This window comes from Dipteris shenzhenensis, chromosome 26, assembly GCF_047967505.1.
Source record: "Dipteris shenzhenensis isolate YYH24624 ecotype China chromosome 26, Dip_SZ_1.0, whole genome shotgun sequence".
NCBI classification, from domain to species: Eukaryota; Viridiplantae; Streptophyta; class Polypodiopsida; order Gleicheniales; family Dipteridaceae; genus Dipteris; species Dipteris shenzhenensis.
Genome location: NC_141621.1, coordinates 15,885,149 through 15,898,112, shown reverse-complemented (window position 1 = coordinate 15,898,112; position 12,964 = coordinate 15,885,149). Strand labels below are relative to the sequence as shown.

Sequence of the window (12,964 nt, the reverse complement as noted above, 5' to 3'; positions counted from 1 at the left end):
TTTCAGATTAGGTGCTTGCATCCATAACCATTCTGGCCATGTCTAGGGCTGTTCTGCTATTATTCCATAAGCTCCTTTATGTATGATCCCAATGCTTTTGCTGTCCGAACTATGCAGTTTTTTGAGTGTCAGGAGTCTCTATGTTGTGTTCCTGATTAGAATGCCTGATATACTATATATTGAAAGTATCTGGTGCTCATCCTTGATGTGCTGAGCCTTGATGTCTCCTCTCTGGCAGAATTTGCATGTTCTCCCTGCCTGAACTTGTCCAGATTTTACAGATCTGGCCACTCTTTGTCTACAAGATTTGCAGCATGTGCTTCAGGAGTGCTGACAGAAACTCAGTATGAAGACCTTTGTGTGTGTGGGTATGTGGATTTGTATGTGTGAGAGCATATGTCTAGACTATGGTCTACACCCACCGTTGGGCGCTGATGATGATGTGGGGATGTCATAGTAGTTGGTCCCTGCTATGCGTGATGGAGTTTATAGTTTTCAACGTTATGAGTGACTATCATGAGATTGAAACTGCACACAGTGTTCTTTTTTTAGAGGATGAGTTTGGGCATGTTCCTGGATTCATCTAGATATATGTATCCCCTTGTGTGTAGCTGCTTCCAGTGGCCTTACGTGGCAATCTACTGCATTCATGTTGGTCACCATGTCAAGGTATTGGATAAATTGGCAGAGTGATTGCCTTCCAAGGGTAGCACACCTATTTTAACTAGTAGGATGGGGTAGGGGCGTATACATTGATTCTGATTCCTCTGCGATCTCTTTTGCACATCTCTATCCTTTCCCAGTTCTCCCTGGCAAATCCTGGGGTCCATGTCTGGCAGTCACTGTTTGCATCATAGATATAAGAAATTGAGAGAGAGAGAGAGAGAGAGAGAGAGAGAGAGAGCGAGATGATATGGTTGTATTAAAGTGATTTGACTTTTGACCAGTATCAAAACAATAGTGGTTTGTTACATCTAAAACTCGGAGAAAACGTTATGTATCACTGCCATGCTATGCTGCAAGCATGTAGTTAGCTAACGAGAGAGAGAGAGAGAGAGAGAGAGAGAGAGAGAGAGAGAGAGAGAGATGATATGGTTGTATTAAAGTGATTTGACTTTTGACCAGTATCAAAACGATAGTGGTTTGTTACATCCAAAACTCTGAGACTTTGTGTATCACTGCCATGCTATGCTATGCTGCAAGCATATAGTTAGCTAACTGCTGCGCACTGTTGAGGACTTTGTTGCAGTGTCCTAGGATTTCCTTTATGTAGGCGCCTAGCTGCTGGGCCCTGCATCCTCAGGTGGGTTTTCAGGCTGGTGGCATTGCTGCTGTATTTTTCTCTGATGAGTGCGTACGCTTGGCAATGAATGAAATCTCCCTTGTGGGACGGATTTTACTGAGTCTTGCATTCCGGGGGTTCTAAGTCTTGTCCACCTGCCCTTCTCCACCTCTAGTTCATGAGAGCTGGTCCTTCCTGAGATAGTCCTGCATTTCATACTTGTCCATTTGGTTGATTTCTTCTTAGAAGTCCCTGGGTCTTGCCATAGCTTCTGTAGCATTTTCCGCATGACCAGGTTTCTGATTTCGTCTCAATTTTTTGGGATATTCACAGCTGGTATTTTCACTGTTCCATCCATTTAGCCCCTTGTCTGTGCCACCCTGTACTCCCTCAGAGAGAGAGAGAGAGAGAGAGAGAGAGAGAGAGAGGTTTGAATTTTATTTGCTGTACTGCAGGGAGATAACTGTAACAGGACCAATGGACAAGCACAGGAATTCAAACAACTGAACATTCATGCTTGGGAGGCATATGAGAAAGGTCAGGACATCCATATGCAGGCGGCACCTTCACAGGCAGAGTTGTTGTATAAGGAATTCAAGGTCAAGAAGGAAAAATTAAAAGGGCACATGAAAGAAGATATCATGAAGAAATATGGGAATGCCGCTTCTGAGGACATGCCTCCCATGGAACTATTACTTGGACAGACAGAGAGACAAGTGGAGTATGATAGAGCAGGTCGGATAATCAAGGGTCAGGTGAGTTGCAGTAAGAGTTATGTTAGTTTACTATGTATGAAGTTGTTTTTGTCTTTTGTGCAATTCTCTGCATAACATTCAAGTTTCCATCTCTCTTTTCTGGGGTATTGTGCAATTCGAATCCCAAATTTGCAGCTGTTAGTCTTTTGTACAAATAATTTTTGTAAAAAGCAAACTGCATGGATGCTTTCCTTCTGCTCTTTGTGTCATTATTGTCTTAGCTATTTTGTAAGATTGGATGATGTCCTGGTGTTATGTTATGCGTATGGTCAGCTTTGACATGTTAAGGTTGTGCCTCCTTTTTGTAGGATGCTTGTGGTAGAATATAAGCATCTTATGTTGAAAATGTCATTTCTAGTGGTTTCATTTTGTATCTTGATATATTAATGATCATGATATGCAGGAGAAAGCTGTCCCCAAAAGCAAGTATGAAGAAGATGTCTTCATCAATAATCATACTAGTGTATGGGGATCCTGGTGGAAGGACAACCAGTGGGGCTACAAGTGTTGCAAGCAGATGATAAGAAACAGTTATTGTACTGGTTTAGCTGGCATTGAAGCAGCTGAAGCTGCAGGTGAACTAATGCGTGCAAATATGGTGCGCAAAGAAAACGCTCCAGGTATTTGTTCTTTCCAGTTTCAATTCTTTGTATATTTCAATCCACGTACTTGTATATTTTTGGACTTTGTCTCACGAGTCACTAGTCTGCATACTTGATGCAGAAAAAAATATTATCCGTGAAGATAAGAATTTGGCTGCATGGGGTAATGAGGTTCCCGATGATATTGTTCTGGATACAAAGCTTTTAAAGGAGTCTCTGAAAAAGGTAAATACAGTGTCTTCATATGTTCTTACATTTTTCCACTAAAAGAGGTAGGAAGGCATGAGACAAATTAAGTATTAAGCTTATATAGTTTGAGTGGGTTGCTATTTTGAAGTCCTGTGTTTTTAAGGATGAGTTTGGGCATGTTTCTGGATTCATCTAGATATATGCTCTTTTGAAGTCCTATGAAAGGGAAACCCTTTTCGCTGGCATCAACAAATGCATATGTAGTTGAATGTTTTGCGATTGCTAGATTATTATTAATGCCCACGGTAGTCAAATAAGAGATCCTTGCCTTAAGCTGCATAAAGTTATAAGTGTAAAGTTATCTGTATGCATTGAGCTATGTCGGGCATCTACTCCATGCTACATATTCCAATTGGTATTGCGATAATTCTTTCTATCTTAAATGGTGCATTGCCCTATCAGCTAGATTTAGATGCTCATTTGGGAGAGACTAAAATGAAATCGGTTAGACTTCACAAGCAGTTGTAGCTTGAATGAGAGTTTAGACACCTCTGAACAGCCCCATAATCCTCCTCTTTGTGTGTTGGCTCAACACGCCGTGTGCTTCTCGGTTCTCAAGCCAATCGTGGCTCGGATACCAGTGATAACTGTGGCATCTCACACAAATCAGTGTGCACTAGATCAAGTGGTGCTCTATTCTGGGGAGATCTCCTCTTATGAGGAGTCACAGAATGCTTGCCAAAAATACAATGATCACAAGTAGGCAAATCTGAAAAAGAGAGAGGCGGCAGATAACCCAAACGTGACAGTTCTTGCATTCCTTTAACAGACATGTGTCCCAACCGGCTATGCCACAATGAAACCTTTGGCAGCTCGGTTATGGCAACAACATGATTACCCACACTGGAAACATTAAGAGGGTACAAGGTATCACTCTTAAAACCCTCAGCCACTACAGTCTGGCCATCAGTAATCACCCATTTGGAATCCCCAAATGTGGTGTGGTAACTACTGTCATCCAATAAGCCAGTGCTAATCAGATTTTTCTTGATTTGCGGCACATGGCGGACACCATCAAGCATGAATGTGCGTCCATCAGGAAATACTATCTGTATATTGCCAATCCCTGCAATCTGACATGCATAGTTGTTCCCAAGATGAACAACTCCATGAGTACCTGTGTAGGAAGTAAACCACTCCCTATGAGGAGTAACATGAAAAGAGGCACCTGAATCCAAGAGCCAGGTGTGCATGTCATGGCCATCAATAACCAAAGCATGTGTTATTACAGCAGAAGAGCATAAAACATCATGTATGTCACTGTCACTGTCCTCTGCTGCAACATTCACTGCATCCAAGTCATCTGCCTTGGCCTTGCCTTTGCCTTTGCTTGCATTTCCTGCATCCTTTGTTTCAGCCTTCTTGGCTTTCTGATCCCGTATGAACTTGAAGCACTTCGACTTCACATGTCCCTTCTTGCCACAATAAAAGCATTCAATGTCCTTTTTGCCACGGGACTGACTGCGGGATTTGGACTTACTAGCAGATCTCCCCTTCTGCTGAGTCCTACCTCTGTCCTGTACCTGCAAAGCATTTGAAGACTTGCTGCCCGCATTATTCTTCCTGCTCATCTCCTCCATAAGGAGAGAGCTCTCTACATCAGCATAAATAAGAGTGGCATTCGAGTTTGACAAGGTGGTCTTGAAAGTGTCCCAACTCTCGGGGAGGGTACACAGCAAGAAAGTAGCCTTGAACTCCTCATCAAGGTTCAACCCCTGTGCAATCAGCTGTGTAAAGATAGCATTGAACTCACTCAAGTGTGAGGTCATAGCTGTACCTTCCTTCATGCGAAGATCAACCAGCTTCTTCAGCCAATAAACCTTACTGGCTGAGCTCTTTTGGGCATATAATTCTTCTAGTCTTTGCCATAGACCATAAGAGGTCTTTTCAGCCTGTACATTGAACACAAGAGTGTCTGAAATAGTGAGCATGATAGCTGCCCTCGCGGACAAGTCAAGCTCTTCCCAGTCATCAGCTGACATATCAGATGGCTTGACACCCTTCACCCTTATGGGCTTAGCAATCTTCTTTAACAGAAGTACATTCAAGCATTGTTCTGCCCATAATGGATAGTTGTGTGCTCCTTCCAGTTTCTTTATGTTCAGAATAGAAGCATCACTTCCCCCTGATGCCATATCAGATGAGGAAAGTACCTGACACCCTGGAAGTAAAAAGACTGAATAAAAGTTCTGATTTCTCAGAAAAAAAAATGCTCTATTCAAGAGCCAGAAGCACTCTCAATGGTGCTGTTTTGACTGTCAGTAAAATCTGCAGCAAAACAGTAAATGACCCTGCAAAAACTGTACCTTCTGACACACTGTTCTGAGCTCAAAGAGGCATAAAAGAACAGTAATTTCAGACTGCTGCTGCTCAACAAGTGCTTGACAGTGCATAATCATCTGACAAAATCACCAACACTGCTGTAAACACTGCTGTACTGACTGTACTGATCACTTCTCCCACCTCAGATGAGGTCTTGCACTGAGTTAAATTGCAGAAACCACTTGACTAACATCCAAAAAAAAAGTAAATGATCCTTCAGCCTGTTACAAAGCCTGCAACAGAAAATGGGATAAATCCCAAGCAATCACCCTTATACCAAGGGGAGAAAATGCATTTGAAGATCTCTGTCAGTATCCCAAGTGCTGTCAAACAAAGTTTGGGCAAAAGCCCCTTGATCTGACAACTGAATCAAGTGGAGAACACCTCAACACTGAGGTAGCATGCAACATGAAAATCTCTCTGACAAAAAATATCCACCAGTGTAATGCATATACTGCCCTGTGTAGAAATGACATACACAGATCCCAACGTACAAACACTCAATGAGGAACCTTTTGAGCACTGTCAACGATGGACAGTTAGGGACCGAGTAAACTCGATGCGCCCTGGCCAAGCGTGGCTCAACTGAAGTTCTCTGAGTGTTGCACAAGAAATGTGACCTGCAAGTAAATGTCACCTCGACACTGCGGAAATCAAGACAAAAGTGTGCTCTCTGGCACCACACTGCCTCAAGGCATACAATGCATCACCTTCCGTGCAAAAGCCCTATGATCTGCTCACCTGAAAACTGAGATTCAACCCAGTAAAAGCATATGTCCTCTTGCAAAATCAAGGCATTACATTCCCAGAACAGAATAACTGTGCAATCAACCACGCACTGTGGTTCCTTCACCTCAAGCACGAGATGAATGAAAGTACTGGCTGTACTTTCAAGATAAGACAGTTTTTGTGAACTGAAAAATGACCTTGAATCAAGAGAAATGAAGAGCAGAATGCTCTTTCTCCTCTCTTTCTTTCCCCAAAAAAAAAAGGCTGGACCTGCTGTACTTTAGTACCTGTGTACCTGTGCAGGGTACAGATGTACCTGCTGTACCTGTGCAGGGTACAAATCCAAGGAGAAATGTACTCCTCTGACGCAGATCCAAAAAAAACGATGTCTTCCTGTCGAAAGTCCCTGACACAGCTCCCGAAAAAGCCGAAAAATGTACCTCCCTGCTGCACAAAAAACGAAAAAACAGCTCCCTGTAGGTATGGCAGTACGGCAGTACGGACGTACGGCCACCGTACAACTGTACGGCCGTACAGATGTACGGCGCACGAAAGAGGCCTGCACCTGCGCGATGCGCCGCCTTGCTGCCCGCAGATCTGCTGCTGCCCTGTGTACGAAGTGCGCCGCCCTGCGCGCGAAATGCACCTGCAGGCAGCTGTATAGCTGCTTGATGCAGCTCCGCCCTGCAGCTATGTAGCTGCTGTACAGCCCACGATCTGCGACCACGCCTGTGACCATGCCCGTGACCACGCCCGCTACCACACTCTGCACTGCTGCGCCGCCTGCGCACTGTGCTGCTGCGCTGTCGCAGTCCGTCCGTACGACTGTACGGACGAAGTACGGTCGTACGGTACGGTCCGTACGTCCGTACGGAAAAGGTTAGGCTAGGGAGAGGAAGCTAGGGAGAGGAGGCAAGGGAAAAGGAGGCTCTGATACCAGTTGATAGGGGGAAAGAAGAGTGGAGTGGAAGAGAGCAAGAGAGTGAGAGTGAGACACTCTAGTGCGGGTGTGAAGTCCAATGTGAGCCACACCACAAACTCACTTATGTTTTATTAGGATTAGGTTTGCCCTATGACTGTCTTAAGACAGTCATAGGTGTCCTATCTTTTAATGAAGGGTTGGCAATGTGCCTTTACCCCAACATGACGGGGTTTTGTTGTGGGATGGCATACGCCTTTCATGGTTGTCCCGAGTCCTCTCTGTATGAGGCCATGAACTAAATGCTAAGTGTTGGTGGCATGCAAGTGAGTGAGTGCCTAACTAGAACCATATGGGCATTAAGAGCCTTGGTATAGTTAAAGGGAAGGGGGAAGAGTGGTGAAAAAGGAAATGCATGACGTGGCTATAATCAAAGGAGGCCATGCATGCTACGTGAAAAAGAAAGGAGGCTTCTCGTCAACGAGCTGGCAGGAAGTCACATGCTCGGAGATGACAGCTTGCAGGAGAATTTCGGAAGGAGATCATGACCCATGGGGGAGCTCCGTGAACATGGGGAAGACTGTGGAAGCTAATCAACCGGACTGTGGTCGCTATGATCTGGAGAGAGGTTGCTGAATGAGGTGTGTGGAGAGTTTCAGGGAGCTGGAGAGCGGAAGGCGTAGGGAGGCTTGTGTGCAACAAAGACAGAGTGTTGGCTCCGTGGTGAACAGGAGAGGCTTGTAGTGCTCGGTGGAGTAGAAGAGGCTCTTCAGGATGAAGCCGACGGCAAACGAGGCGCAGGGGGAGGAAGGAGGAGTATCCGATGGTCTAGCGGGGGAAGCTGGAGGCTGAGAAGACGGTGGGCGGCGGGAGACCAGATGACGGGCTAGGACGAGCTTAGAAGAGCAAAGGAGTGAAGGGAATGAAGGTGGATGGGAGAAAGAGCTTGGGGAGCGGGATGCAGAAATAGAATGAGGGAACACAGAAGGAGAGGGTGAGCTGGTGATACGCGAGGATGGAACTATGAAGATGGCACGAAGATCCTACACGGAGGGCCGAGGGCTCGAATGTGGTCTGGGAAGGATGGGGCAAGGAGTACGTGAAGTCAGGGAATACCTTCAGTGTCAATAGGGCTCTGGAATTCGGCTAAGGGAGGGAGGCTTTCGACAGAGAAGGGATCTTGATTATGGATTGCTGGGGACCAAAGCGTTGTGGGTGCTCTGAGAGCAGCGGAGGGACTATGAGCAGCTATCGTCATGAGAGGTCGTCTTGCTGGAAGATGCTTGAATGGGTGAAGCGTCTCTACTATGCAATTTAAAGTCCGTAAGCTCTATGAACAAGAGTGAAGCCATAGAGTAGCTATCGTCGTGTGAAAGGAGATGGGCGATGAAGGGAAGTGGTGCTTGTAGAGATGCAATCTGTGCATGGAGTGAGCGACTAGAGAGGCGATACAATTACAGACCAGAGGATTGGATTGGAGAGGAGAAAGGGTCCATGATCCTTGATGGACGGTCGGTGATGGGTTCTTGAGAAGTTGGCATCTCGATTTGTTGTGGGTGATGAGGAGAGTTTTGTGAGCAATGAAAGCTACGGTGAAGACTATTGTGTGTGACGGATGTGGAAGCTCGCAGAAGCGGAAGGTCTAAGGGAGGAAGTAGGTTCGGTAAACATGAGGTGACAGATGTGGAAGCTTTTGAGAGTGGAAGGGCTACGAGAGAGCAGGAGAGGTATGTGAGCTTGTAGGAGGAGCAGAAGTCGAGGAGTTTAGAGGGTGAAGATCCCAAAAGAGAACACATGAGCTGAGACGGAAGGTGAATTCAGTGAGCAGGGAAGAGATATGCAGGGAGATAGAGATAAAGGCTATCTCGAATGATGCTTAATAGTTGAGCTGAAGCAATGGCTGTCGGGAGCTTTCGAATGGGAGAGGGTCTCAACCATAGAGGCTTGGATCAATACCTTGGATACAAGAGGGCCATGAGTTGGTATGCTTTGTAAGGGAAGCTTGTTTTTTAGAGAATTTGAGGGCCTTGTGAGCTTGAGCTCAGTCATCAGTAGGAGCTTGTGTTGGGCTGTGTGGTCCACTAGGTTCTTTTTTAGTTTCCTTGGCTTCCGAGGAAGTGAGGCCAGAGTGTGAGTTGTATCTGAAGGTATATGTAGAGACAATGATATTGAATGGATGCCTTTTGCTTTGTGATTGTGTTGTTCGTGTGTTTTAAACGTGGATGAGGGTGGCTGTGAAGGCGGGTTAGGCTCTACTCTTTTTGTCCATCCACGTTTTGGTGCCTCCACGGAGGAGTTCACTTCAGTTTACAAGATTGGAGGAGCAGGTGTTCTGAGACGTGTTGCAAGCAATGGGGAGAAATCCACACATGAGAGTGATACAGTGTGAGTGGTGTGGAAAATGTGGTCACAGGAAGGACAGATGTATTGAAGTCCAGCTGCGTGTGATCCGACTCCGAGCTAGAGTGCAGAGAGCTTTGAAAGTGCTTGCCCGTAGGAAAAAGAATGCTCTTCAGATGCAGAGTGAGCTTCTTCAGTAGTGTATTTGTTTTGTTGCCTTCGAGTTTTGTTGTGGTTGAGAAAGCCAGGGTGTGTGACAGTTGAAAGATTGTGAGGATGGCAGAGGACTTTCCAGAGTTTTGGGGGATGCCATATGAGAATGCAGTGAGATTCTTGGAAAAGATGGAATTTACAGCACTGATGAAGGATAGGGCAACCCCTGAGATTTTGTTTCAGATCTTGAATTATTGTTTGCAGGGAGATGCAAAAGCATGGTTGCAGACTCAAGTGGCTGCCTTCAAGACTGTTCATCCTCAGCAGCAAAATCCGGAATATACAGTGGTGAGAGCAGCTTTTCTTGCACGGTTTGCACAATCCAGGTGCCCTAATGAAGTATGGAAGGAGTTGTGCAAAATTCAGCAAAAGGATAGTCAGGATGTGGATCAGTATCTGATGGAGTTTGGTAGACTGTGGAGTCTATGGTGTGAGGCTTTAATTCCTGAAGTACCCCCGCAAATGATAAAGAGAGACCGGTTTGTGGCTGGTCTGGAGCCTTCACTCCGTCTGAAGGTGGAGATGAAGAATATTGATAGTTTTGAGGATGCAGTCAGAGTGGCTAGAGAGAAAGAATGGAAGGTCAAGAGACTGAGGCAGCTTGGTATGCAAGAGGAGCCTAAAACCCTGGTCAGTAGGCCAGAAATGATCAAGGCATATGTAGAGAGAGAGCCGGTGTCTATTCCTATGCAGGATGATTCCCTGAGAAAGGAATTGCATGAAGCTGTGGAGCTGATGAAAACATTCAGCCTAAATTGGGTGGAGACTGCGGGAAGAAGCAGAGGTCAAAATAACAGCGGAGACGCTATGGATGGAGGAGAAGGAAGTTCAGCTGATGCAAGGAGAGTACCAGATTATGTGATGAGCTGTCGACTGGAATTGGAAGAGGAACTTGAGGAGACAGTGACAGATGAAGAGATAGATTTTTTGAGTGAGACAGAGGAAGAGAGCATCTCATCAGAGGAAGAGAGTCAGTTGTCTTCACTGTTGAAGGAACCTGATGATGTAAGGGAGCTGGATATCATTACACTTATGAGTGGAGGCTTGTCAGTTGCTATGAAGGAGGGTGTTGCTCAGCTAGTTCTGTGTGAGGTGGTAGAAGAGAGCCCGAGAGAAGGGGTTGCTACCATAGATGGCAGAAATGTTGAGAGCCCATTAAAGGCAGCTAAGGATAAGTCTATGTGTGTAGATGATGATCATGCTCCAGTGTTGAGTGGTGATGATATGCCTATGATGGCTGAATGCAATCAGTTTGTGGTTGACACTGTGATTGTGCATACCGAAGAAGCTGAGATTTCAGGTTCAGCAAATGAGGAAGAGAGGTGTGAAATTAGTAGTGAAGATGAGAGCTCAATCATGTGTGACAGTGATGAAACTGATGTGGCTATTACTGATAAAGCAAAAGACCTGCAGTTAAAACACTTAGTTTGGATGGGACCAGCAAGTGTTGATAGTGTGCATGCAAACTGTGATGTGTATGATGAGATTAAGACTCAGTGTATACAGGATGATGGTGATTCAGAGGATGAGCTGGATTGCTTCCTTGATGATGCACTGGATGATATGTTAGCATTGATCTCTTCAGAAGAGAATGAAAACACCAGTATGCATGTTGAGAAGGACAGCAGTGATAGTGTGGTTGATGATCAGCTAGATGCTTTACTTGATGATACCCTCATGGATTTTGCATGTGTGGTTGGCAATGACAAGAGAGAGTGTGCTGATATATTTGAGCATTCTACAGATGGGAAGGATGTCATTTTGCTCCTGGGTGATCTTGATAATTCATGTGATGGGTTGAGTTTTGCAGCTTCGAAGGTTGAGGCAATAGGGTATGCTGAGAAGTCCCTAATCACAGATTATGAGCTGGTTGTGCCCATGAGATTTATGTGTGAGGTTGTGACCTCAAAAGATGTAGCTCATATGAAGATGAGGAAGACTGATGATTTAAGTGTGACGGCTGATAGCCAGTGGAGTTGTGTACTATCTTGGCAAGATAAGATATGGGATCTTGGAGGCTTAGTGAGGATGCGGATACATGGAAGGAGCTGGTGGCTACATGAAATTGGTGTGCTAATGATTCCATTTGATCCAGGAGGATGGTGGATTATGTATATCTGGCAATGGAGGGTTCAAAGTTATCCTTTTGATCCGGGAGGAGAAAAGCAGAGGCATAGAGCACAAGTTTGCTTTGTTTTTGATCCAGGTGGTTTGCTAATGTTTTTTCTTTAGCTGCTGGACATGAATGTCACAGCAGAAGAGAAGGGGTTGCTAGAGATGTGTGGATAAAAAAGAAAAAATGTTTTTCACTTGTTGCGTGTTGATGGGTGAGTGTAGAGCTATGTATATAGCTAGTTGGTAGAGGAAATGAGCTGTGGATACCCTCATGACGGACTCCACACTGATGATATATTGTCTTGAGATGGAAGACACTTCTACAAGGACTTCTGGGAGATAATGAAGTGCAGTGTAGGATCACCAGATAATCCAAAGCATGATATTCAGAGTGTGACGGGGTTTTGTTGTGGGATGGCATACGCCTTTCATGGTTGTTCCGAGTCCTCTCTGTATGAGGCCATGAACTAAATGCTAAGTGTTGGTGGCATGCAAGTGAGTGAGTGCCTAACTAGAACCATATGGGCATTAAGAGCCTTGGTATAGTTAAAGGGAAGGGGGAAGAGTGGTGAAAAAGGAAATGCATGACGTGGCTATAATCAAAGGAGGCCATGCATGCTACGTGAAAAAGAAAGGAGGCTTCTCGTCAACGAGCTGGCAGGAAGTCACATGCTCGGAGATGACAGCTTGCAGGAGAATTTCGGAAGGAGATCGTGACCCATGGGGGAGCTCCGTGAACATGGGGAAGACTGTGGAAGCTAATCAACCGGACTGTGGTCGCTATGATCTGGAGAGAGGTTGCTGAATGAGGTGTGTGGAGAGTTTCAGGGAGCTGGAGAGCGGAAGGCGTAGGGAGGCTTGTGTGCAACAAAGACAGAGTGTTGGCTCCGTGGTGAACAGGAGAGGCTTGTAGTGCTCGGTGGAGTAGAAGAGGCTCTTCAGGATGAAGCCGACGACAAACGAGGCGCAGGGGGAGGAAGGAGGAGTATCCGATGGTCTAGCTGGGGAAGCTGGAGGCTGAGAAGACGGTGGGCGACGGGAGACCAGATGACGGGCTAGGACGAGCTTAGAAGAGCAAAGGAGTGAAGGGACTGAAGGTGGATGGGAGAAAGAGCTTGGGGAGCGGGATGCAGAAATAGAATGAGGGAACACAGAAGGAGAGGGTGAGCTGGTGATACGCGAGGATGGAACTATGAAGATGGCACGAAGATCCTACATGGAGGGCCGAGGGCTCGAATGTGGTCTGGGAAGGATGGCGCAAGGAGTACGTGAAGTCAGGGAATACCTTCAGTGTCAATAGGGCTCTGGAATCCGGCTGAGGGAGGGAGGCTTTCGACAGAGAAGGGATCTTGATTATGGATTGCTGGGGACCAAAGCGTTGTGGGTGCTCTGAGAGCAGCGGAGGGACTATGAGCAGCTATCGTCATGAAGGAGAGGT

At 45.9% G+C, this 12,964-nt stretch overlaps 1 protein-coding gene across 1 annotated transcript in view; it reads left to right on the top strand.

Moving 5' to 3' along the window:
- SMP1 (Pre-mRNA splicing Prp18-interacting factor) overlaps window positions 1–12,964 on the top strand; it is a 53,128-nt gene that overhangs the window by 23,485 nt on the left and 16,679 nt on the right. Inside the window, exons 6-8 of the mRNA XM_087397522.1 lie at window positions 1,738–2,037; window positions 2,441–2,657; window positions 2,761–2,864. Of these exons, the coding sequence (XP_087253648.1) occupies window positions 1,738–2,037; window positions 2,441–2,657; window positions 2,761–2,864 (621 nt within the window). The remainder of the gene's footprint in view (window positions 1–1,737; window positions 2,038–2,440; window positions 2,658–2,760; window positions 2,865–12,964) is intronic.